This window comes from Dipodomys ordii, unplaced genomic scaffold (genome assembly GCF_000151885.1).
Source record: "Dipodomys ordii isolate 6190 unplaced genomic scaffold, Dord_2.0 Scaffold43, whole genome shotgun sequence".
NCBI lineage: Eukaryota > Metazoa > Chordata > Mammalia > Rodentia > Heteromyidae > Dipodomys > Dipodomys ordii.
The window spans coordinates 7809553-7834972 of NW_012267259.1; the positions used below are offsets into that span (position 1 = coordinate 7809553).

Sequence of the window (25420 nt, forward strand, 5' to 3'; positions counted from 1 at the left end):
CCACCACTCACTCCCGCGGACACGGGGACCGCAGCCTCGGTGGCCGCCGCGACCCCGCCACTTACGCGGACCGCGGAGCCGCGCGCCGGCAGTTCGCAGGGCCGCAGCCATGTTTGTGCCGGCTGGAAGCATTTCCGGGGCAGCCTCGGCCGAGAACCCGGGATCCTCCTGCGGCGGCGCCCTCCCGGTCAGTGGGCTGAACCCGGTCAGCGCTCCCCACCGCGTCCCGGGCCTTATCACGCGTGGGCACGCCCACACCCTCGCCGCGAGCCCGCCCATTTGCTGTCGAGGCGGGGTGGGGCGGGACCCGAGAAGACACGCCCCCCGCGGGGAGCCAGCTCATTCGCTGCCGGGGCATGGGCGGGGCTTCAGGGGTAGAACCAGGCAGGGACAGCCATTCTCTGAGAATCTGGGCTTCCGGCTCCGTCCTCTGCCTGAGCCTAAGACCTTGGGCAGAGCCAGTGGCCGGCTCCCAAACCGAAGGTTGGGGTGCAAAAGTCCTGCCTTCTGGTTTTATGTGCCAATCTGGGCAAGGTAGGAACAGCAACCATGAGTCAGCAACTTTCTAGACATTTCCATTTCAATTACTTACAGGTGAACATGCTTTTATTTCTCCAGTCTGCAGCTGTGCACTGTTTTTGTTTCCAGACACTTACATCATTATTGCATTTCTCTTGCAGCTCCTCTCTGTAGCAGTTTGATAAGCGAGACCACAAAACAAACTAGAAGTGAAGGAAGCCCAGTGCAAGGCACGATACAGGCCTGTAATCCTAGCCACTCAGGGGGCTGAGATACGAGAATCATGGTTTGAAGCCAGCCCAGGCAGACAAATCTCCGATACTTATCTCCAGTTAACCAGCAAAAAGCATGAAGTGGAGTTGTGGCTCAAGTGATAGAGCACTAGACCTTGATTGAAAAGGCTAAGTCAAGGCCGACTACCAGCCCTCCAACTCCAAAAAGAAAAATGAAGATTAGGCTGGCAGATAACTTTCTTGAAGGGAGTAGTAATATGTGTCATGATTATTTCTGTCCACTTTCTCAATTTAGCAACCCTGTCCCCAAACTTGCACACAGAGGCAGCTGAGAACAAGCACACCACAAATGTCACCAGTTATAGCCATTCCTACACGACTATACCACTGCCAGCGCATCCTGTCCATATATGTCCAAAACATTGTAGATTGTAAAACCAGCCCTTGGTACAGAAAGATCTTAGGCATCATTCATTCTTGAAGTAATAATAAGCACCTACTATGTACACTGGAAAAAAGCAATGAACAGACCATCCAGGGGCTTATATAAGGTTTGGGGAGAGAGAGAAAAAAACAATCAGGACATGCATGACTTGCATTAGGAAGAATGAAGCAAGGTAGGGTAGGTGAGCCTGGGCATTATAATTTTAAACATGAACCAGAGACATGTGCATTGATGTTTGGGCTAAGGCCTGAAGGAAATAGGGAAGCCATCTATAAAACATTCAGGGAAGATGAAGCCTAGATCACACTGAAAACCTGTTTTCTGTAGCTAAAATATATGTTCTTGAAATAGTTTACTTATTAAAAATAATCCTATGTCACAGGCAACATGTGGCTCATCACGGAACTTCTTGTTCTCATTGAGCCTTGGGCTCTATGAGTTCCCACTCAAAATCCTACCTCTATAAATGAAGTAATGCCTTATTCACATAGGGCATAGCGAATCATACTTCTGTGCTTGTACCCAGTGGAGAAACCATGTCCTTGGAGTAGGAGGGAATTAAAGCATGAAGTGCACTTCCCTGGGGACTTCAATGAACTCTCTTACCCGTCTCTACATAGCCTATACTCTCTTTTCATTTTCAATAAACTTGCTTCTTTACTATTAAAAAAAATGAAGAAGTTAAGCACTGGTGGCTCATGCTACTCAGGAGGCTGAGATCTGAGGATCACGGTTTGAAGCCAGTCTGTACAGGAAAAGTCTGTGAAACTCTTTTCTATCTAAAGCCAAAACTCATTTTTTTCTAAATAAACTACTTAAAAAGGCTATATAGTCCACACTCAGAAATGCTGTGCAGAATGAAGAATAGACAAGAGCAGAGAATGAGGAAAGGCTCAGGGGGGTTAAGATGTCTTGATCTATGTGAATCTTTATTATCACCTTCAGGCGGCCCTGGGTAGGACACTCCTCTATCCTGGGAGCTAAGGCCCCACCTGCCAGACAGAGATAACCGGGGTGTCTGGCCTCTCCCAGGGGGAGTGCTGATGATTAGTGACAAAGCAGAAAAGTGCTGATCTCACAAAAACAACTGCAAGAACAGGTTAAACTTGCATCTGACCAGAGAAAGAAAGATATTAACAAATATGCTAGCAATATAATAATAATAATAGCAAATATACTAGCATGTTATATGAATTAACAAGTTTCACTCATTTTGTTTACATTTTATTGACTTTAAAACTCAAAATTCTGGGGCTGGGAATATGGCTTAGTGGTAGAGTGCTTGCCTAACATGCATGAAGCCCTGGGTTCAATTCCTCAATACCACATAAACAGAAAAAAAAAGCCGGAAGTGGCACTGTGGCTCAAGTGGTAGAGTGCTAGCCTTGAGCAAAAAAAAAAAGCTCAGGGGCAGTGTCCACACCCTGAGTTCAAGCACCAGGACTGGCCAAAAACAAGAAACAAAGAAAAGTAAAAGTTGGGCGCCGGTAGCCCATGCCTGTATTTCTAGCTACTCAGGAGAGATCTGAGGATCACTGTTCAAAGCCAGCCCGAGCAGGAAAGTCTGTGAGACTCTTATCTCCAATAAACCACTAGAAAACTGGAAGTGATGCTGTGGCTCAAGGAGTAGAGTACTTGCCTTGAGCTGAAGAGCTGAAGGACAGTTCCAGGTCCAGCGTCCAGGTTCAAGCCCCATGACTGACAAAAAAAAGTCAACCTCAAAATTCTTGTTTAAGCCTTCCTGATACAGGTATTATGAACCCATCCATTATAACTGACAGAGTACCATATATCCAACAGAGTACCATAATCATTACACCTAATCTAATAACCTGTGTGTGTGTGCTGTTCCTGGGCCTTAAACTCAGGGCCTGGGCACTATCCCTGAGCTTGTGCTCAAAGCTTTCTACCACTTGACCACAGGTCCACTTCCTGCTTTTTGGTGATCACTTGGAAAAAGGAGTTTCATGGACTTTGCTGCTCTGGCTAACTTTGAACTATGATCCTCAGATCTCCGCTTTCTGAATGGCTAGGATTTATACACATGAGCTACCAGTGCCCAGCTCTATGACTTCCTTCTTACAAACATAAAATACAACAGCTGTCCCATGAGAAATGAAAACAAATAAAATACACTTTGTACAAGTAAGTCCTTTTGAAAACTGGGAGAAAACACAGCTCTTAATTCAGAAATTGTAAACTCTGAATGCAGGTTCACTAAGAAAACTGGGAAGAACTCTAGAAAGGCTGGAGAAATTGCAGAACTATGTGGGAATTACACCCACCCCCTCCTTCCCCCCCCCACAAAAAGAGAATGTGCATTTTTTTCCAGTTTACACATTTTGCACATAATTATATACCAATTCAATTAGCAAACACAAGGCTAAAAGACAGTCTCTGGACTGAGATAAGAGGCACCACTGCCACAAGGGAGAGGGTTTTTCTGAGCCTGGGTGACTTAATTAGTGAATAAAGCACTTGCCTGTCACAGACAACACTGAGTTCAGCCTGTGATTCTAAATAAAATGAATTTGTTGGTTTCAGCTCAATGCTTCAGGGAAGGGGGGAAGCAGAATCCCCCAATTCATTATTTGCCATGATTGACACTTCTGAGCTACACAAACTAAATTTAGATTTACTCTGTCTCCTTAATCAGAAGAAGAATGGGGAAAAGGGATTCAGTGCAAGAGAAAACAGTGGCTGCGTGTGACAAATGGTAAGCTGTAATGATTACTCAGAGAAATCTGATCGATTGCCCCCACCATCGTGTGGAGAGTCACTCTGTCCGGCACGTGGCAGGCACTGGGCCTGAGTGGCAATGAGCTGGACAGTCTATCTTCATGGAACTGACATTCTAGCAGGAAGGCAGGCGATCTTCTTATGTAAAAGTATACACAGTATAATTACCAGGTGTGGCTAGACACCAAGAAGCAAGCCATGGCCTAAGCTGCTGGTGTTTGTAGCCCACTTAGATGCCATCCCTTTACCAAGGAAAAGAGATGGCAGGAATGCTTAGGAATAAGGAAGTTGGTCTGGAGAAGGGCTTTGTGAATAGATAGACCAGAAAATGCTGGGGCATATTTGATGTTTTTGTTTTGTTAGGAGGGCTGTAACAATTGATCACAAACTAGGAAGGTTAATTTTTTTGGTACTTCTGAAGGTTAGAAACCCCAAACCAAATGATCACCAGGCCACGCACCCTCTGAAACCCATAGAAGCTCTGCTCATGTCTTTCTGGATTCTGGTGGTGGCTGGTGACCCGCGGCTCTCCCAGTCCTGTCTCTGCCTGTTATCATACAGCTACCTCCACTTATAAGGACACAGTCATATTGGATGCAAGGCCAACCTGCACCATCATCTTGATTACATCTGTAGTAAATACCTCCTTCCTTAGTTTTATACAGAGATCAGGGATCAGGATGGCAACATCTTTTAGAACACACTTCTAACCTGTAACAAGCTGGCAGAATGGGGAGGGAGATTGGTAGGAGGCCATGTGGCCCAAGCACAGTGAGTGGGGTAAGATGTGGTGAAACCACTGTCTGTGGACAGAGTATATTTTGAGTGGCCTTCCTCCGTCAGAGGGATATGCCCTGCGTTTTGAAGGTCCCCTCTGTGGTGTAGAAAGGGTGGCACATGGAAGCTCCTGGGCTAGCATTAGGAAAGGTTCTACATGAACAAGTACATTGTGTATTACCTCCCTCCCATTTCCCTTCGGCACCAGAGCTCAAATTCAGGGCCATGATATACTAGGTAATTCTATCACTGGTCTCCATTTCCAGACCATTTGTTTTTGTTTGTTTTGGCAATAGTGTACTGCTCCAGTACCAAACTCAGGGTTTTATCCTTGTCAAGCAGGTGTTCTAACACTTGAGCCACACCTCCAGTTCTGCTTTGTGTGTTTTGGAAATGAAGTGTAATGAACTTTTCTATATGTTCTACTGGCCTTGAGCCAGAACTCAGCTTCTGGAATAGCTAGGATTAATGGTATGACTAGTGCCCAGCTTCTGGTTATTTTTGAGATCATATAAAGTAACAGATTCCCGTGTCCCGTCTCTCACCTCCCCCCCACAGTCCCTGTCCCCAAGACTCTATATAGCTGAGTGGTGGAAAGGTCCTTATAGAACTTTCTGGTTTGTCTCTGCCAGGACCCAGGGATCTCCCTGTTCTTTGACAGGTTGGTGTTGAGTTTTGTAATCCTGCAAAAACTGCACAACTGAGGCTGGTGTGGATGACTCACACCTATAATCCTAGCTACTCAGGAGGCTGAGATATGAGGATTGCAGCTAGAAGCCAGTCCAGGCTGGTAAGTCAGTGAGACCTCTCCAATTGACCACCAATATGTTGTGGTCAAGTGGTAGAGTGCTCGTATCAAACACAAAAGGTAGAGGCCAGGTCCTGAGTTCAAGGGCCCAGGGCACTTGAGTGCATGTGCATACACATACACACACACACATACACACAAATTCACAATCAAGTGAGTCACTTCTATCAAGCTCTGGGCAGATAGCAACCTTCCTTATCCTCCTGTGTTTCTTCTCACAAGACCATGTATTTGTGCTCCATTCACATAGATGTCTGGGGTCCTATTAGCAATCTTTTTGATTTGTGATTCAGCTAAGATAACCAGAAATTTTTTTGGCAGGTCCTGGGTCTTGATCTCAAGGCCTAGCTCTGTCTCTGAGCTTCTTTTTCTCAAAGCTAGCCTTCTACCACTTGAGCCACTTCTGGCTTTGTTGGTGATTAATTGGTTATGAGTCTCACCTGGGTTGCCTTGAAACCAATCCTCTGATCTTAGCCACCTGAGTAGAAAGGATTACAGGCAGTAAGACACAAGAGGAGATAACTGTCACTTAAGAGCTTAAGGCAAACCTTAAGCCCCTAGTATTGGCACAAAAGAAAAAAAGATATGAGCCAAATAGGCCTCGAGTTCTCCTTTCCAACTGTCATTTCACTTTAATTGCAAAACAGAATAAAAACCTAACATGTTAAAAACATGCCAAAAATGAGTACAAAAAATTAGTAAGGACCCAAAATTCTTTTTCTTTTTCAGTTGGTCATGGGGTTTGAACTCAGAATCTGTGCGCTATCCCTGAGCTTTTTCCTAAAGGTTAGCGCTCTACCACTTTGAGCCACAGCACCACTTCCAGTTTTCTGCTTGTTAATTGGAGATTAGTCTCTCAGACTTTTCTGCACTGGCTGGCTTTGAATCATGATCCTCAGTTCTCAGCCTCTTGAGTAGCTAGGATTACAGGTGTGAGCCACCAGTACCCAACCCCAAAATCTAATTTTAATATATTTCCTTTCAGTTGAATGTGGCATACATGTGTAATGCTAGTACTTAAGTGGTAGAGAAAGATCCAAAGTGTGAGGCCAGCCTAGACTACACAGTAGTAGTCTAATAGGAAAAGAAATGTACTCATTTCCAACATCTAATTGTAACTCCTCGGTATATCACCTTTATAGTAACAATTTTTTTAAAAAATAATTTTGTTTCATCACCCTGTGACTTCAGTGATATCTACTAAATTTAGTAGTACCTAATTTTACATACATACTCCATAAAGATTAAAAAAAGCTTGTAAGATATGAACTAATATGAGATAGTTGATATACTCTGAGGAAACTGAAGCAGGACTTTTTTTTTTTTTGATGAGCGTTTATTTATTGATCGCCAGAAATAACAGGCTATTAGGTATACAAGACACATATTTGGTGAGAAGTGATGTGAATCTGCATGGAAGCTAATCCATAAAAGTTGAGAGTGTGGAAGGCAGAGTTGAGATAGGATCTAAAGCCATGGCTCAGACACCTACACGTTAAATTTCTAGCTGCAAAGTTTTTGGAGTGTATTCATTCTTAGGATCAGCAGGCAAGAGGAGAGCTCAGTCTATCTTAAATCAATGTTCAGAATAGTATAATCAATTACGGAAATACTCCTCCATCCAACTTATGCCCATTTCAAATTTTATGGCAATTCCATTTTTATAAACTCTTCCGTATCAATTCATATGCCTTAGTAATAAGCAAATATAAATTTAGCAAAGATTAGTAACTGATACAGAAGACTGTGGTGGTTAGATTTCAGAATCTCTTGCTGTACTGCACTCTTATACTAGCAGATTTTAATTCCATTTTCATTCCATTACCAATTTCCCTCCAAGATATTAGCTTTAACTCATTGATACAATAAAATGATACAAAGAATTCCAGTATTTAAATTACTAGAATATCTTAGACCATAATTAAAAATGTGTACTTATGCATGTTGTATCTGATACAATGATTATAATCTATAGTTGCTGAAATACATCCAGAACTAGTGCCATGTCACATACCTCCCCCTAAATCTTGTAAAGGTTATTTTTTCCTAAAACAGCATGTTACTTGATAAAGTGGACTATGGTTAATGGTAGTGGAAACAAAAACAGAAATGGTTATACCCCCAATGGGACAAACAAGGGACAATTTGATTTTAGCATTTTGGTTTCTTTCTTGAGAGGCAACCTGTTCCTTCCATGAGTTGTATTCTTTCCTTCGTGTCTCAGGAGGAAACGGTTATGGCTTACAGCGCTGGACAAATCGAGGATACAAGCATACGTCTCGGATGTGATACCTATTCAGAATCCAAGTTAGGAACCGTTCCAAGCCCAAGCCATATCCTCCATGAGGACAAGTACCGTATTTTCTCTGTTAAATAAGAAAGTAAATGCTTTGTTTAGAATTTTGTCTAAAAATGTTAATTTTTTGTACTGTGAAATGATTTAGTTCATTGTGGTTAAAAATTCACCCTGCTGCCAGGTGCAGTTGCTCATACCTGTAATTCTATCTACTAAAGAGACTGTGACCCAAGATCATGGTTCAAATCTACGAGACTCTATACAACTAACCAGCAAAAAAAGCACAAAAACAGAAAGAATTCAATCCATAATCTATATGCCTTCATAAACTACATATAAAGAAATCATTTGGTATGAAATTAACATAATTTTGTCAAAGACACAACTGGACTATTCATACCCTACATTATTACAACCATGAAATTAAATATAATTCACTCAAATACTGTTTTTTTACCTGATCTGTATACCAGTAGTAGGGAGTAGGATCAATTCCCTCCCGTTTGTAGCCTGCCAAAATCTCTTCACTGTCCCAGATACGCATAGAGCCTCCCACAATCTCGCCAACATTGGGCATCAACACATCCACCTGTAAATACAAGTTAAAAAACAAAACAAAGCACAATTACGAGCAGGCATAGCAGTATGGCACTGATGTGGGGCTTCAATGAAAATTATACTATAAACAACTGCCATTAAAGAAATGACTATGAGTGTGTAAAAGTCAAGCATTATTCAAGTTCTTTAACAAAGAATGTTAACTCCAGTCAGAGGAGGAAAACAAAAGCACTTCTTAAATTACTGTCATCTTAGATTTATCAAATATTTGTCATTAGCAGTATCATTCCAAATGACAGTTCCCACTCCCTTTAAAAGCAAAATTTCTAATACTCTGAATTATAAACTGACAGATTCAGTAAGGCGGGAATCCTCAGGACATCGTTGCATATAGAAGGACTTGATCTGCACAGGAAATCGACACAGCAAGATTGGTTCATTAATGGTGTCTGTCATCAGTCTCTCAGGAGCTTCAGGGATATCCTAAGTGTTAAAATAAGACTTCATTAACATTAAAACTAGAAGTAGTTTTTTTCCCCGTGCACCATTCCTTACTTGTTGTTAACTCAAAAGGATCTATACCTATTCATAACCCATGTATATATTTGTGCAAAATATAATTTCTTTCAATAATAAACATTTTATTAACACACACAGGTAAGATCTGCCTCCTGCTTCAATCTACCTCAAAAACTGTGCTGCATGAATGAAAACACACCAAGATCTCCAACCTGTGACTCAATTATTTTTGTTCATGGCCACATTTATCCAACTCTAATGTGAATGTGGTTCCCTTACTCTCATAGAGCAAAAGGTACATGCTCTATGACAACATTGATCTATATGCAGAGGTCGTTATTAACCACATTAATCTTCTTTTTCCTTGAACTCAGTGCCTTTCAATTTTACTTGGCTTCCTGTTCACAGCTAGCTGTGTTCTATTTTAGCCATGCCTCCAGCCCAGCTTTGGCTAGTCATTTGGAGATGGGAGTCTTGAGGACTTTTCTGCCTGGGCTGGCTGTGAACCATGATCCTGGTATCACCATCCTGAGTAAGTAAGATTACAGAAATGAACCACTAGCACTTAGCTGTTACAATAAATCAGCTATTTCTTCAATGGTAGACAGTCATAAGACAAGTAACTTAAGGTCAAGTTTTTAAGTGTGGCCACACATGAAATAGCCAGGAAATGTTAAGAGGAAGAAGCAAGTGACTCAGTTTCTCTCAAAACATCATTTATACATCAATCCATGTTAAAATTAAAAATTCTTGTCCCACTAAAAAATGGTTAAGAGAACTGAACAAGACTCATGGACTTGTGTAAGCTCTGCATTGGAGCTTAGTGATCATCTCGAAACAGCTATTTTCCACAAGGGTCCTGGAGCCCTATGCCTCTCTTTGGTTTCTTAACTTGTATGTGCCTTCCATACTGGGGTTCTGTGCACCATTAAGCTGGGGAAAGAAGGTCTTAGCTCACTCGGGAATGACAGCATGAGATGACAGCAATGTACAGTATATGCTGACACACATGGAAGGCTTCCTGTACCATGGACCCTGCTTGGCATCTAGCTCATTTAGTCCCAGTTGCCTTGTCAAGAAGAGGTCAGATACAAGGCAGAATGAGGAACCAAGAGTGGGAAAACTGACCCGCTGATTACACAGGTCAGGACGTTAAGTGGGAATTAGGTCCTCCTGGGGTTTGGGACACTGACTCCACAGCCTGTGTTGGTTCCACTCAATTGTACTATTTTTCTAAGCACTAGGTATTACCAAAGATTTCAGTTTCAAAGCTCAAGGTTTCAGTTCAAAATTGTGCTATTGTACACCATAAACTGAGCTCACAAAGCAGTAATTTATAGAGACCTTGGTATACATTCTTTCTAAAACCCAAAGCAAAACTCTAGTTAGCAGCAGCTACTCACATCTGACCTGAAAAACAAGTAGATTTGCAATTATTACATTAGGAATAAATGTGTACATGCACAGGTCTGGAGTAGTTAAGACAATCCACATCCCCGGGTACATGTTGCTTTCCAGACAAAACCAGTAAGCTGAGTTTATCTGGGTACCAGGGTCACCTTCCCCACCTTTCCTCTTGAGTTTGCATTTTCAATAGCCAATTTTGAGTCTCCTTTCAGAATTTCCATTTTGAATTTTTGTGCCAGTCCTGGGACTTGAACTCAGGACCTGGGTGCTGTCTCTCAGCTTCTTTTTGCTTAAGGCTGGCACTCTACCACTTGAGCCACAGTGCCACTTCCGGCCTTTTCTGAGTAGTTTATTGGAGATAAAAAGTCTCACAGACTTTCCTGCGCAGGCTGGCTTCTAACCACAATTTTTAGACTGTAGCCTTCTGAGTAACTAGGATTACTGGTGTTAGTCACCAGAGCCCAGCAGGAAGGATTTTTAAATCACTATTTTGGGGAAGTGAATCCCTTCAGAATACTTTTTCAGGAAAAACCAAACAACTACATATATATCCCAACAATCTGCATGTAATTTCAAAGGTTTCACAGCCAGCTAGGTACCCCATCAGCCTGGAGCTGAAGAATGAATGTGATAAGCAAATGAAGGCTAAAAACGTCAATGTTTGTGAGTCACCAGTGGAAAGGCACTGTTCCAAAGTTCATTCTACAATGAACCAGTGGACAACTCCAAGAAGCAGGTTCTGATATTATCATTTATTTGAGGACAAGCAATCAAGGGCAACAACCCACTAAAGCATACCACCACTTTAGGAATAATGATCAGAAAGGAATCCATACCTCTCCAAATTCATAGAAAGTCCCATCTTCTTTCGTTACGTTGTGTTCTTTCAGCCACACAATAGCATCTGAGTAGTTCATCCGTCTGAAAGGCCGTTTGGGGGGCATGAAGTTCTATAGTTAAGAAAAAAAAATCACTGTATTTATAAAGAAACCACCCACTCAAGTCTCCATTAATATCAACTTATCATTCTTTTTTGTTGTTGTTGTTGGTTGTAGGGCTTGAACTCTGGGCCTGGGCGCTGTCCCTGAGCTCTGCAGCTCAAGGCAAATGCTCTACCACTTGAGCCACAGGGCCACTTCTGGTTTTCTGGAGATCAGAGTCTCAAGGAGTTTCCTGCCAGGGCTGCTTTTGAACCATGACCCTCAGATCTTAGCCTCCTGAGTAACTAGGATTACAGGTATGAGCCACCAGCACCCAGTTTCAATTTATCATTCTTATAAGGTTATTTCAGATTAAAAAATAATGTGCATATTCCTAAAATTAAAAACATGTGACTATCTTATGTAAATTAAGATATTACAAAATTGCTGGCAATTTCTAGTATCAAATTTTAGTCTTCAAAATACTGGGCATTTGGACTGAGGGCATGGCTCAAGTGTAAGAGCACCTGCCTACCTAGTGTGAGGTCCCGAGTTCAAGCCCCAGTATTAACACACAGACTCCCCCCCGCCCCACCACCACTACTTCAGCTCACCAAGCCATCAAATCTATAAATACTTTAGTGTGATGACACCAATGTCCTTCAGAAAAGAGTTAGAATCCTTTTATTTCCATAGAACACTATATGAGCCCGGCACTGGTGGCTCACGCCTGTAATCCTAGCTATTGAGGAGGCTGACATCTGAGGATTGCGGTTCAAAGCCATCCTGGGCAGGAAAGTCCATGAAACTCTTATCTCCAATAAACCACCAGAAAACCAAAGTGGCACTGGGGCTCAAGTGGTAGAGCCTTGAGCTGAAGAGCTAAGGGACATCGCCCAGGCCCAGAGTTCAAACCCCACGACCGACAAAAAAAAAAAAAAGAAAAAAGAACACTATACGTACCGGGTTAAGCTCGTGCACTATGCTGGCTATTGGTGATTTCAGGACTCTATCTACCACATCACACACCAAGTCCTCCAATCGGTTGAGGAGGTCCTCAAATGTCAGGAAAGGGCACTCAGCTTCGACATGAGTGTACCTGAAGAACAAGACACTGGCTCATCATCACTCTCTTTTATACTGTTTCTCTTAAAGATGTGAGCATTGGGAAATTGCTGAAAAATAAAACTTTGAACATTTCTAATCAATTCTTAACACTGCAAATCAGTTTAAGATATCCCTCTCCCTCCTTGGGGAGTAACTTCTAGTTTATTCTTTAACACACAGGGACCAATGCAAAGTAAAAAAAAAAAAAGAGCTGTGGCCTCCAAGGCAAAATATAACATATTCCTCCACTATCCTATAAATATACCACATGTTTTTACACAAGCTTCATTTACCTATATAAAACTTTCTTCATTAAAGATACTGTTTAAAAATAAATAGAAGCATAAAAACAATTTCATACTCAGCCAGGTGCCTTCGTGTTCTGGACTGTTCTGCTCTGTATGACTGTGCAATACAAAACACATCTCCCAGGGCTGGAAGGCAAGTTTCCAGGTACAACTGAGAGGACTGGGTCAAAAATGCCTCTTCCCCAAAATAGTCAAGCTTGAAGAGTGTAGATCCGCCTTCTACCTGTGTCTGCACTAATGTTGGGGGAGTGACCTGTTCACAGGGAAGGAGGCAACAAGGTTCTGTGTGAGCATCATTCTGCTTGTTTACAAATAGCAAAGAAGTAATACTGCACAAAATGACTAACACACACTTACTTCACAGTACCCCCTGTCGAAGAAGTGATCCCTAAAGCACCTGGTAATCACAGACCGTGCTTTTAGGATTTTTGACACATTTTCTCCTCGAATCAACATGTGTCTGTTGTTGAGCTGCACGTCAACATCAGACTCTTCATTGATCAAGTTATCAGCTCCTCCAGCAGGAGCCAGCCCCACCAGTTCCCAGAAGTCACAACTCAGCTCGTGGCCGCCAGGAGCCTACATTTAAAAAAGTAGAGTGGAGAAACAGAGGGAGGCAGAGAGAAATCAAAATTTATACGATTGAAGACTTAGGTCCAAATTTTTGGTAACCTGTTACTTTGGAGAACTTCATCAAAGACCCAATAATTCATCTTTATAATCAATATTTTAGCATCCAATAGTTCAGAGTAAATATAAAAACTAGAAACAAACTAGAAAAGCACAAACTAGAAAATCAACAGTAAACCATGGCCTGTAGTAACTAATATTAATATTTTATTTTCTAGCCTTTGCCTAATGTTTTAACACATTTATCCACACAGAAAAAGTTAAATGCAAAGGGTTTGTTTAAAGTAGGTATTCTTCGGTGTGTGTATATGTAGTAAAACTTCTAATTATCCCTAAATAATTCCATTAAAAGCAATTTATTTTAAAGCCACACATCTCTGGAGTACATAATTATCTTAATGCCAAAAACTGGACAGAAAGAAACATCATGACAGTCACTCCATTCTGAATCTCGTAATTTCAAGGGACACACAGTGAACTCAAATGAGACACTTATTCTTATCAAGGCTTTTACATAATCTGAGAGCCTGCTTATCACATATCTAGTCAGCGAGGACTGTTTGCTCCCTCTAGTGGTAAGCAAATTACACTTTTTTTTAACCACGGCAATTATTTGAGGTCTCATTACCAACAGATAACTCTAACAGGAAGATTAGGTTATGTTTATGTGCCTTTGGCTAAGGAACAAATGGCTCTAAATACCACTTAGGTTTAACTTTTTAAAAAAGAGGCTTTCAGTCATGTTAAGTGGTAAGTCAAGCTGAGAGAGACAAACAGCTCATGTTTTCTCTGCAGAAACTAGCTCTAAAATAGGTATGTTAAATTATATAGGACTCTAGGTATTCACATACAGTAAGACCAAAAGAAAATACCCTTAGAGGAGGAATACAAAGGTGCATTGCCTATATGTTCTATATAAAATATTTATGGAAATGAAGTCCTGGAAAGACAAATGAGAGGTTTTTTGTTTTTTTTTTTTTGTCCTGATTGTTCATTTATCCGTCTTTGGCAGGGTAAAGGGGAGCACAGAAATAGAGGGACAAAGGGTGACCCAATGCAGCAGTGATACTCACTAGATGCTATGCTAAAATGAACTACACAACTGTGGGTGGGGATGAGAGGGAAAAACTGGGAGACAGCGAGGGAAGCAGGAACATTGTCCAAAAAGAAATGTACTCATTATCCAACTTGTGTAACTGTAACCCCTTTGTATGCCACTTTGATAATCACAATAAAAAAATAAAAATTAAAAAAGGAAAAATAAAAGACCCCCACTATCAAAAACACTGAGCAGTTCAAAGGTTGTATAGAAAAAAAAAAACTGGAGTTTTTTCATTTAAAAAAAAGGCATCCAAATTCTGTTCAGAGTTTTCTTAAAATTTTTGAGATTTTTAACCTGCACACAAAATTATTCATAGACCCTCAGCAAAATGGCCACATTATCAGTTATGAAGCTCATGTAGGAATTGTGTAAGGCTGGAAATCCCTCCCTTGATCTTGGGCTACCCAGCCCTCTAAATCTACAAAATCCACTTATAGACAATGAAAAGGGAAAGGAACACTACATTAACCAGTACCTCAGACCCAACAACCGTACAAATGAAGACACTGCAGAGCAGAGCATTAAATACATATTCATTCACCAGTGAGGAGGTCAATCTACTTACCTGTTTGCCCTTTGGAGTAAGCTTTAACATCCCATATACTGCTACACTACTCTCCGTGGACAGGACTACTCCATTGTAACACTGACACTATAAAAAAAAATAAATCCAAGTTCAAATTACCTGACTTATGTTGATGCAAAAGTGTTCTCACATATATAATACAGGAATTATTATTATTTTTTGTTGTTGTTGCTTGTGGAGCTTGAACTCTGGGCCTGGGCACAGTCCCTCAGCTCTTCAGCTCAAGGCTCTACCACTTGAGCCACAGCACCACTTCTGATTTTCTGAGTAGTTTATTAGAGATAAGAGTCTCATGGTCTTTCCTGCCTTGATCTGCGACCCTCAGATCTCAGCCTCCTGAGCAGCTAGGATTACAGGCATGCGCCACCAGGCAATACAGGAAATATTTACAAAGTTCTCCGGTCAAATACCAATTTTTAAAAAAAGGAATGAGATTGCCACTGGTTATTAATATTAAAAATAGCTTTTAAACACACTTTTCATTTTTTGGAAGTACTGGGTTTTGAACTTAGGGCTTCCTGCTCAGTTGCCTTTTTTGTGGAAGACATCTGTCATGCAGTTATGTATCACATAATGCTTCTTTCTTCTCTTTTTGGGTGCCATTACTGGGGCTTGAACTCAGTGCTATCCTTTAACATTTTTACTCAAAACTGTTTCTCTACCATTTCAATATAGTTCCACTTGTGGCTTTCTGCTATTTAACTGGAGATAAGAGTATCACAGATTTGCTTGTTCAGGCTGGCTTCAAACTGGGATGCTCAGATCTTAGCCTTCTCAGATCATAGGCATGAATCAGAGGCACCCAGCTATTTTTAACAATGAATCATATATACAATGGTTGTCCCATAAGATTACATTGCCTAGGATCATCCACATGGCTGACTTAGTTTGTAAAAGTATGCCCTATGATGCTCACTTCAGCAAAGTTGCTTCCCAGTACATTTCTTTTTTTTTTTTTGGTCGGCCATGGGGCTTGAATTCTGGGCCTGGGCACTGTCCCTCAGCTCTTCAGCTCAAGGCGAGCGCTCTACCACTTGAGCTACAGCGCCACTTCCGGTTTTCTGGTGGTTTATTGGAGATAGGAGTCTCACGGTCTCTCCTGCCCGGGCTGGCTTTGAACCGTGATCCTCAGATCTCAGCCTCCTGAGTAGCTAGGATTACAGGTGTGAGCCACCAGCACCTGGCCCCAGTACATTTCTAAGAAATGAAAGCCACACAGGAAAGTAACATGATTACAGGAAGACATCCACGTATATGTAAGTGCCCACTTTGCATACATAATGTATAAATACTACTAGTCCTCATCACTTTAAAATATCCAGTTTATTTTGTTTTGTTTTTCCCAAATTTCTTGTCACACAGTAGAGTTTATCTACATTGTGATAACCAATACATGTGAAAGTCAATAAGAGCACTGGCAGGATAAGACCATGAAACACCCAAACACCCAAACACCCAAACCCACTACCCACTAACCACCTTGTATCCTGATGGGATACAGGGTGGAAGAACTCAGGTCTGCACAGTAAGCAGTCATGTCAAAAATAATCAAACAAGGCCTGGGAATGTAGCTTAGTGATAGAATGTTCGCTTAGTATGCATGAAGCCCTGGATTCGATTCTTCGGTACCACATAACTAGAAAAAGCCAGAAGCAGCGCTGGGGCTCAAATGGCAGAGTGCTATCCTTGAGCAAAAGATGCTCAGGAACAGTGCCACGTCCTAGTTCAAGTCCCAGGACTGGCAAAAAAAAATTTTTTTTTGTCAGTCATGGGGCCTGAACTCTGGTCCTGGGCTCTCTCCTTCAGCTCCAGCTCAAGGCTAGCGTTCTACCACTTGAGCCACAGCTCCACTTCCAGCTTTTTCTGTTTATGTGGTACTGAGGAATTGAACCCAGGGCCTCATGCTTGCGAGGCAAACCTTCTACCACAGAGCCACCTTCCCAGCCCCCGGCCTTTTCTATTTATATGGTACTGAGGAATCGAACCCAGGGCTTCATGAATGCTAGGCAAGGACTCTCTACCACTAAGCCACATTTCCTGCCCTGGTAATGCTTTTCATACTGTTCTACTTCAGGATTTGGAAAATTGCCATAGCAAAAGCTTCCTCCCTGGCTATAAGATCTAATTAGCATTTTAAAAATATTTATGATAACTGGACAATCAATGACACTCTCTAATAAACTACTCAGAAGAGGCTGGAAGTGGCACTGTGGTTCAAGTGGTACAGTGCTAGCCTTGAGCAAAACGAAGCTCAGGGAAAGCACCCAGGCTGTGAATTCAAGCCTCACAACCAAAAATAAAAATAAAAAAATATGATATACACCATATTTTTCATTTATGTACTGATAATGGATATAAAGTATAACACATATAAATCCTAAATTCTCCAAACAGAGGATCCCACTTGGGGAGTGGGGGGAGAAATCCCTAATTTTCAGCCATACATAATAGAAAATATTTACCAAGTCATCTGATAAGACACACTGAAGGTAACCTGTACCATCCCGTAACACCAGAAACATTAAGTTCTTTCCTAAAAAGAGAAATAGAAATTAAGTTAGTACAGAGTATTTTGTCATAATTAGATGTCAAGGTAACTCTAAGGTTGAACAAAGAAGTTCAAATCTCTGAGCCCCTACCCAAAGTGCCTTCTGGTAACACTGTTATACGGTCTTAGTAAAACATTTTATTTACACTGGAGTGTACTTTCAATTCTTATGTAATGCTCATGATACACAGGATATGAGACAAGACAGGAACGAGCTGTTCCTTTCTGAGTTCCTGTTATGCCTGGAATAGTGCTGGACACGAAGAGATGCATGAGTACTGTTTGTTAAAGAGAACTATTCTTAAAACAAAACAAAACTGGTTCTGTTACTGAGGCTTTAACTCAGGGTCTCAACCTATTGTTTGGCTTTTTTCACTCAGGAAGTGCTCTCCTACTTGACCTATACTTCTGGAATTTTGCTGGTTAATTATAGATAAAGCATCTCATGGACTTTTCTCCTGGGCTGGCTTCAAACCAGATCTCAGCCTCCTGAGTAGCTAGGATTACTGGTATAAGTCACCAGAACTGGTGGCTTTTTAATTTACATCTTGCTTCTTTTTATCAGATTGGAAAAATCACTTAAAGTGAAAAACATGTTATAAACTGAAAAAAAATGAGAAAAAAACTGGCCAACTTTTCGGTTAGAATCTGACCTTCCTATAACATAAGACCTGCTTATTAAATAATTAAAATTCAACTTGACAAATCATACCACTATGGTATTTAAGTAATTTTTAGGCTTTCAAAAGTCCTATTAGATAAGATTAAGTTTAGGACATAAATCACATCATAAAAAAGCATCTCCCAAACCAAGTCCAAGTAAATGTTTTTAGGTTCATTTTTATCTATGACCAAGGTTTTTTAAAATAAAGGGAGAAAGAAAAGTATACTCTTTACCTTGTCTTCGCAGCCTGTGAACCCAGCCAAACACCTTGACTCTCTGCCCTCTATAGGCTTCTAGTGCATTAATTTTCACCTGTCAAGTCAAAATAAGTAATATGTATAACCGCACCACTTTATCACATACCAGTATTTTCACTAATATTAGATGGACAATAGTGAAGTGTTCAGAAAAAAACACAAAATAGTGCAAAACTGGAGGCAGTCACTCTACTGCAGGTCAGCCAGAAATAAGCAGCATAGTGGCTAAAAAGAAAATTCAAATTTTCGTTTTCACTTAGTGCACAAACTGGCAGCAAGACACTCTCCGAAAATTTTCATATAGTCCTATACAAAATCATTTAATTTGTCCCAAATGAAGCACCTGCTCCCCATAGTAGCAAGAATCTTGCTCACAGAGCCTCTTCCGTTACCTTACCACACACTGACATTTGGAGCTAACTTGAAGTTTGAAAGGAGAAGGAGATACATAGAAATGAGTAGAAGGGAATGGTAACTATATAGTCCAGAAAACAAACCCCATCACTAAGGAAGTGGGAAAAATATGACATTCATCAGCAAAAACTAGGGAACTCAAACCACATTATACACAGTCGAGCGAAGTTTAGGTTCAAAGAAAAGAAGAAGGGAGGGAGAAAAGAATAGAGGAAAAGAGAAAGAAGAAAAGAGAGAAGGAGGGAAGGAAAGAGAAGAGAGGGAACCCAATTTTGCAGAATTTTATGATTTAAAAAATTAGAAAATCACCAAATGCTGGTGTGGCTGATGCCTCTAATCCTGGCAATGTAGGAGGCTGAAATCTAAGGATCAAGATCCAAAGCCAGCCAGTCAGGGCAAAAATCTAACTAGAAACATGGCTCAAGTGAGAGAGCACCAGCTGTGAGTGAAAAAGTCATAAGCCTTGAATTCAAAGCCTGGTACTAACACCAAAACAAACAAACAAATGACCTAAAGTGAAAATCATGGCATTTTCACCTTCATATTTTATGGCAGAGAAACTGATACTAGAGATTTTCACACAATGACACATAGCCTCCATAGACTCCCTGTCAGTCATCATCTGCTGAAGAACCAGCCTCATAATTCTAAAACATTCTTTCTATCCCTTCTAAAAAGAAAAAGAAAAAAAAGTAACAAACAATGCAGCATGAACCTCAAGCTCCAAAATAATAACTAGATGTACCTAAGGACCGGACACTGGGAAGTACAAACACACTTACACATTTTGGCTCTGGAAGACTCGGATCATTCTCGATGGTAATCTTCTTTGCTTCTTCCAGGTTCTTTTCTCTACGTAAATTATCTTCAGCCTAATTTTAATAATAAAACAATTGGTAAGACTGGTTTCTAGAGTTCTAACTTTAAAACTGTGCACAGCAACAGATTCATTCTTTCTTCACCTCTTTCTTGTCCCGGGATTCATTCTTCATTTGCTCTCTATGCCACATTTTTTTAATATTCTTCATCTGTGATTTAGAAATAACATCCCACCTCTAGAGAAAAAAACAAACAAGATACATAATTTTAGGTAGTGATGAAAATTCCCCATACCTAATTCTGGAGTCTTTGGTACTTACCTCATTTTCTTTCTGTGAATCAACATAGATGGTAGGAAATGGTTCTTTTCCCACTGTCATCAAAGCCTTGGACAGGAAGGAAAAAAAAAAAATCAAAACTTAACCACAGGTCCTATAACAATGCAGATGGGGCTGCAGTGTGCCATTTCCATACACAAGCAGAACAGAAGAGGTGGTTTTAAGTGTCTACAGGGATATAGGCAAACAACAGAGACAGCCAGCATCAAAAGCCAACCAGATGTCATCTAAAAAGTGTCTTGTATGAAATCAGGGAAATACGCTAAGACAGTTTTGAAATTCTTTCAATAAAATATATTGGCCAAGTATACAAAAGACTAAGCCCCATTTCATTAAAAAAAACAACATTAATGAGCCCATGCTGAAACACATTAGGTATTGCTGAATACTATATACCATAGAATAGTTTATGGGTTTTGAATGCATGCTTAAATGGTTGAATATAAAACAGCATTACCTTACTGCTTTAAGGAATTTTTTTTAAAAACTTCTCAATGTTATTAAGTCAAAAAAGAAAATGTAGCCAAGGGCCAGTGGCTCAGGCCTGTAATCCTAGCCTCTCACTCAGCAGGTTGAGATTTGAGGCTAATGGTTCAAAGCTAGCCTGGGGCAGAAAAGTCCTGAGACTCTCATCTCCAATTAACCACCACAAAGCCGGAAATGGAGCTGTTGGCTTAAGTGGTAGAGCACTCACTAGTTTTAAGGGGGAAAAAAAGAGTAAGGAAATGTAATGGATAATTCCTTCATTCGTATAGTATCACGTGCTACCTTGGCTTTTGTCTTGTTGGGCTCCCTACCAGCTGCACAGCTTCTACCTTTGAGGTGACAGATTTTCAACTGCCTGGCTTCATTCCTAAGTAAAAGGCTGAAGGACATAAAGTTATGAGAATCGTTCAGGGGGTAAAAACATCCAGGCCCATGACCAGGCAAGTTTTATACCAGCTAGTAAAAGTCTTAATCTCTGAATAAGCCTTAATGACACTCAAATTCGGATTTAAGTTCCACAAAGCAGAACTTTGCTTTTCAGTACCCCTCAAGAATAAGGAGTAAAACAAGACGGGAAGGAGCAATTTGGGATTTGTTACCCCTAGATAACCTAGCTGAATTTCTACTCTACCACACTCTTGTTTATCACTCTAAGATGGTGGGCAGTGACTACCAGACAACCTCTAACTTTGATAACCCCATCTGCATGCTAAATGACATTCCTGCAGTCTACACCAAGACAGTGGACAACAGCCTAGTGAAGATTGGAAAGATACAGAAAAGGAACTAAGAGTCAGCAACCAAATTCTGGGGAATCTCCACCCATTCCCCATTATCAGACTCCTCTCTCATTGTCTCTTCACACCAAAGGGTAGAGAAACTGATTTGTTGAGTTTATTTCCCATTTCTCTTCTTCATTAAAAATGAAAAAAAAAGAACTCTAGTGAATTGTTCCAATTATTTTCCTTCTTTATGCAGTTCTTGAAGTGTCCTTTGCTGTTCAAAAGAACAAAAATCTTAGCTATTCACACCCCCTTCCCCCCATCCTTGGGTCCTGGGCATGGTCCCTGAGCTTTTCTGCTCGAGGCTAGTGTTCTACCACTTAAGCCACAGCTCCATTTCTGTTTTTTGGTAATTAATTAAGAGATAAGAGTCTCTTAGACTTTCCTGCCCAGGTTGGCTTTAAACCAGATTCTTAGATCTCAGCCTCCTGAGTAGCTAAGAGTATAGGTGTGAGCCACCAAGTACCCTGGCAATAGTCCTAAAAGGTCATTAGCCCCAACTTACTACTACTGAGAGAATGTGGATCTTTTGAAAACATCCAAGGGCGTTTATCTTCTTCTCATTTTTAGCAATCCTGGAGTTTGAACAGGACCTTGCATCTGGTAGGCAAGAACTCTACCATTTGTGTCACGCCTCTCACTCTTTTGACTTCACTTATTTTTCAGATGGCATCTCAAACTCTTTGGCTGATCCACGATCCAGTTTCCTACCTTCACATATTACAGATGAGCATCACCACATCCAATTTGTTGGCCTGTCCTTGAACTGAGATCTCCAGATCTCCTGAGTATCTAGAATTACAGGCATGTACCACCACTCCAGAATGCTGCATGGCATTTCAGTCAAGGATGTACTGAACCTCCAGCCATGGTTCCCAAGAATTCTATCACTAAGTATCATCATGGCCGACTCATCTGACTACTTTTTATGTCAAATAATGTACAACTACACTTGCTCGTCATTCAGAATTCATTTACTATATGATATTGTTCATATGGATCCTTGCTTTTGAATCATTGAAGTTTTTGTTTTTTTTGTTTTGGGGGGTCCGGTCGTGGGGCCTGAACTCTGGGCCTGGGCGCTGTCCCTCAGCTCTTCAGCTCAAGGCTAGTACTCTACCAGTTGAGCCACAGCACCACTTCTGGCTTTTTGCTTATGTGGTGTTGGAGAATCGAACCCAGGGCCTCATGCATGCAAGGCAAGCGCTCTACCACTGAGCCACCTTCCCAGCCCCAAAATCATTGAAGTTGAAAGAACCAAACTATCAACCTTCAAATAAGATCATATCAACCTTTCAAACTACACATTTTTGCTAACAGTGACATACTTCAGAGGTTTCCCCAAAAGTCTTGTAAGTTGTAGAGCCATAGGAAGACCCCTTACAACTCAGAAAGAAGAGACAGATTTCTCTCTCAAGTTAAAAAGCAAGCAACATGTGTGACATAACAATGCTTAATCTCATGATTTGTCATATGGTACTGCTTTCAAATGTTGCAACACAACAAAAAAAGGAAAACTGGCTGGGCATGAATGCATAGAAAAAGAAGCATCATGGCTCTTCTTTCTCCCTCAGGCAACAGTTGTGGCTAATGGGTCCCAGAATTCCAGTTCAACTGGTATGTCCACTCCTACCACACCTAGACTGATGGTGCTCACGTTTGAGCAATAAACTCTTGAAGAACCTCTGTATTTGGCTTTCCATGAAAGCCTGGTTCAAGCAATGTACAAGTCTCATTTGAGGATTCTAGGTCTGGAGTAATAACAGCCATCAACAACTGGTATTTTAGCTCCAAGACAGATGCTCACAAGTCTGCTCTAAGAAATAAGCACATTCTTAAGTGTGCTGATATAAATAAGTCTCAGAGCTCAGGATAACATCTATATAGTGGCAAGTTCACTAGAGAGCTCTTAGAAATCACATGTCCACAAACCAACACTGAGCGAGGAAAAGCAGTTTTTACTTTTACTTGTAAGGAAAAAAAAAATCAAAAAGCCTAGCAACAGAACTCTTTGGAGAGAACAATTCTAATACTCAATGCCCTGACATCAACAAGAAAAGAAGACATTTGTTTTGAATGTTCAAAAAAGCTAGGTACCAGTGGCTCATTCCTGTAATCCTAGCTATGCAGGAGGCTAAAATCTGAGGATCACAGTTCAAAGCCAGCCCGGGCAGAAAAGTCCATGAGACTTATCTCCAGTAAACCACCAGAAAACTGGAAGGGGTGCTGTGGCTCAAGTGGTAGAGCGTTAGCCTTAAGCTGAAGAGCTGAGGGACAGTCCTATCCAGGCCCAGAGTTCCAGCCCCATGACCAACCAAAAAAAAAAAAAATTAATTAAAAAAAAAAAGCTTACACATACAAATTACACAAGACAGTGTGATTGGACAGATGACAAAAATACCAGTTTCCTGTGCTTCTTAAGTAGTGAAATTCTGAGATTAAGCTGCAGAAGGGCTCAGAAGTGCAGAAGTCTAGTTGTCATATAAGCGGAGCTCTCTTAAATCTCTTATCAACTGCAAATCTCAGTACAAAATAGCAAAACTATGTGAAAGACAACAGAATTCTTAACTACTTTCCTAAAAATCAACTGAAGACTCGGTCATCTAACTCTTAAGCAACAAATCTGTTAACATTTCTTACTTTCCATTTTATGAAAATCCTCTTCAAAGCCAGGGAAAAAAAATTTCTGACAAGCTCCACGTCCATGCAAGTTCTTAATAAAAATAGCCCTTTTTCTAAAGAGAAGATATACTACCTTTAGACCCGTTTTAAATGGCTTCTCCTTGGTTCCATCTCCGGTGGCATCACTGCCCTCTCGATCTGAGACATACAGTTCTGCTGTTTTTTTAAAAAAATGAGAATAAGTTATTAGTTAGCTCACCAGTAAGTGTGACCTTAAAATTCAAGCAAGCTTATCCACAAACCTCTGTTCTGTATAAAGTACCACAATCCAAAATAAGTTAACAATGTAACGATCTTCCAAATGCTCTATTCCAAGAATACCCATCTAAAAACAGAGTTTACAAATTAAGCTTTTCCAAATGAACTTCCGGATTCCAATTTCAATTTGTAAGACTGCCTCTACCTACTTAGGGAGCCAACTTAGGAGGCCAGGACTCTGACCTCGGCCAAATCTAGATTGAAGTCTTGGATGTTGAATGTGGGGGGGGGGGGGGCAGGAATTTATGAATGCTTTAGTGCTCACTTCTGGAACTATAAGATGAGGAAGGCAGTATTTTTCTAGAAGGCCTGTGTATGGGTGAAATAAAACTGCACATACAGATCGGGCATCCCAGTGCCAATGGCAGATGGCTAAGTTCAAAACAGTCCCCCCTTGGGTTTTGAAACCGCTGGGGTTACACTGCCCGAGTTGCATCAGCCGAGCCCTTAAACCCTACCATCCACGCAGAACGTGCGAAAACGTGCGAAGGAGCGCGGCTAGATCCGCCCTGGAGCCCGCGGGAGGCCGGGCACACGTGCAGAGCCCCCGGCTCAGGCGAGTCACCAGGTTTTCAAGGTGGGAGCAGGCCGGAGCGGCGGCCGCCCGGGACACGGGGGTCCCGCGGAGCTCGGCCCGGTCCCCGAGCCCTGGGCCCCAAGCCTCCTCCCGTACACACAGGGACATATGGGGGGGGCGCCCCACGGCGCGCCAGGTGCGCAGGCAAGCTGGAATCCGGGTGGACCCGGGTTTTTGCCCCAGGCAGGAACCTCGCGCCACAGACCGAGCCTCACTCACCCAGCACCATGCCCGCCGTGGCCCTCGTCACCTCCAAGGACATCTTCCCCCACACGCCGCAGCCGGTCCACCTCAAGCGCTAGGGCGTTGCGTCTCTTACCCCAGGGCCAGAGGTGGTTCCCGGAAACCTGACGAACTTCCGGGCTCCGTTAGTGACGGGAAAATGGGCGAGCGACGCAGGGGCGGCCATCTTGGTTGAGGGCAAAGACCATTTCCGGTCCGCAGACAGCCACGTGGGTGCACGCAGGGCTCCGCGGGCGCCGCCCCGTCTGCGTCTTCAGTTCTGGGACCTCCTTTCCCCGAAAGCTTCTCTCCTTTTAGTCATCACATCACAAACTTGCCTTTCTGAAACGTCCAACTCTGCTGTGAATTCTGCCTCCGCCGAATTCATCTCATTGTGAAAGGAACATATTCTCTTTAAA

The 25420-nt window shown here is 41.6% G+C and overlaps 2 protein-coding genes across 3 annotated transcripts in view; both read right to left on the minus strand.

Moving 5' to 3' along the window:
* Positions 1-179, minus strand: part of Fech (ferrochelatase) — a 36560-nt gene extending 36381 nt beyond the window's left edge. Inside the window, exon 1 of the mRNA XM_013019031.1 lies at positions 66-179. Coding sequence (XP_012874485.1) covers positions 66-132 — 67 coding nt within the window. The 5' untranslated portion in view covers positions 133-179. The remainder of the gene's footprint in view (positions 1-65) is intronic.
* A 7112-nt stretch (positions 180-7291) lies between these two features.
* Nars (asparaginyl-tRNA synthetase) lies at positions 7292-25131 on the minus strand. Of its 2 annotated transcripts, none has more exons than XM_013018969.1 (15): positions 24999-25131; positions 24018-24100; positions 19977-20042; positions 19800-19892; positions 19620-19709; positions 18400-18478; positions 17417-17487; positions 14934-15020; positions 12994-13215; positions 12690-12889; positions 12185-12320; positions 11138-11251; positions 8727-8858; positions 8275-8406; positions 7292-7813 (listed from the first exon to the last, which is right to left on the minus strand). In XM_013018969.1, the coding sequence occupies exons 1-15, from the start codon at positions 25039-25041 to the stop codon at positions 7763-7765; spliced, it is 1599 nt and encodes a 532-aa protein (XP_012874423.1). In that variant the 5' UTR covers positions 25042-25131; the 3' UTR covers positions 7292-7762. The 2 variants fall into 2 exon arrangements, with proteins under 2 accessions (XP_012874423.1, XP_012874422.1); XM_013018968.1 differs by having other exon boundaries at positions 7292-7887; positions 24999-25129.
* Positions 25132-25420: the final 289 nt, after the last annotated feature.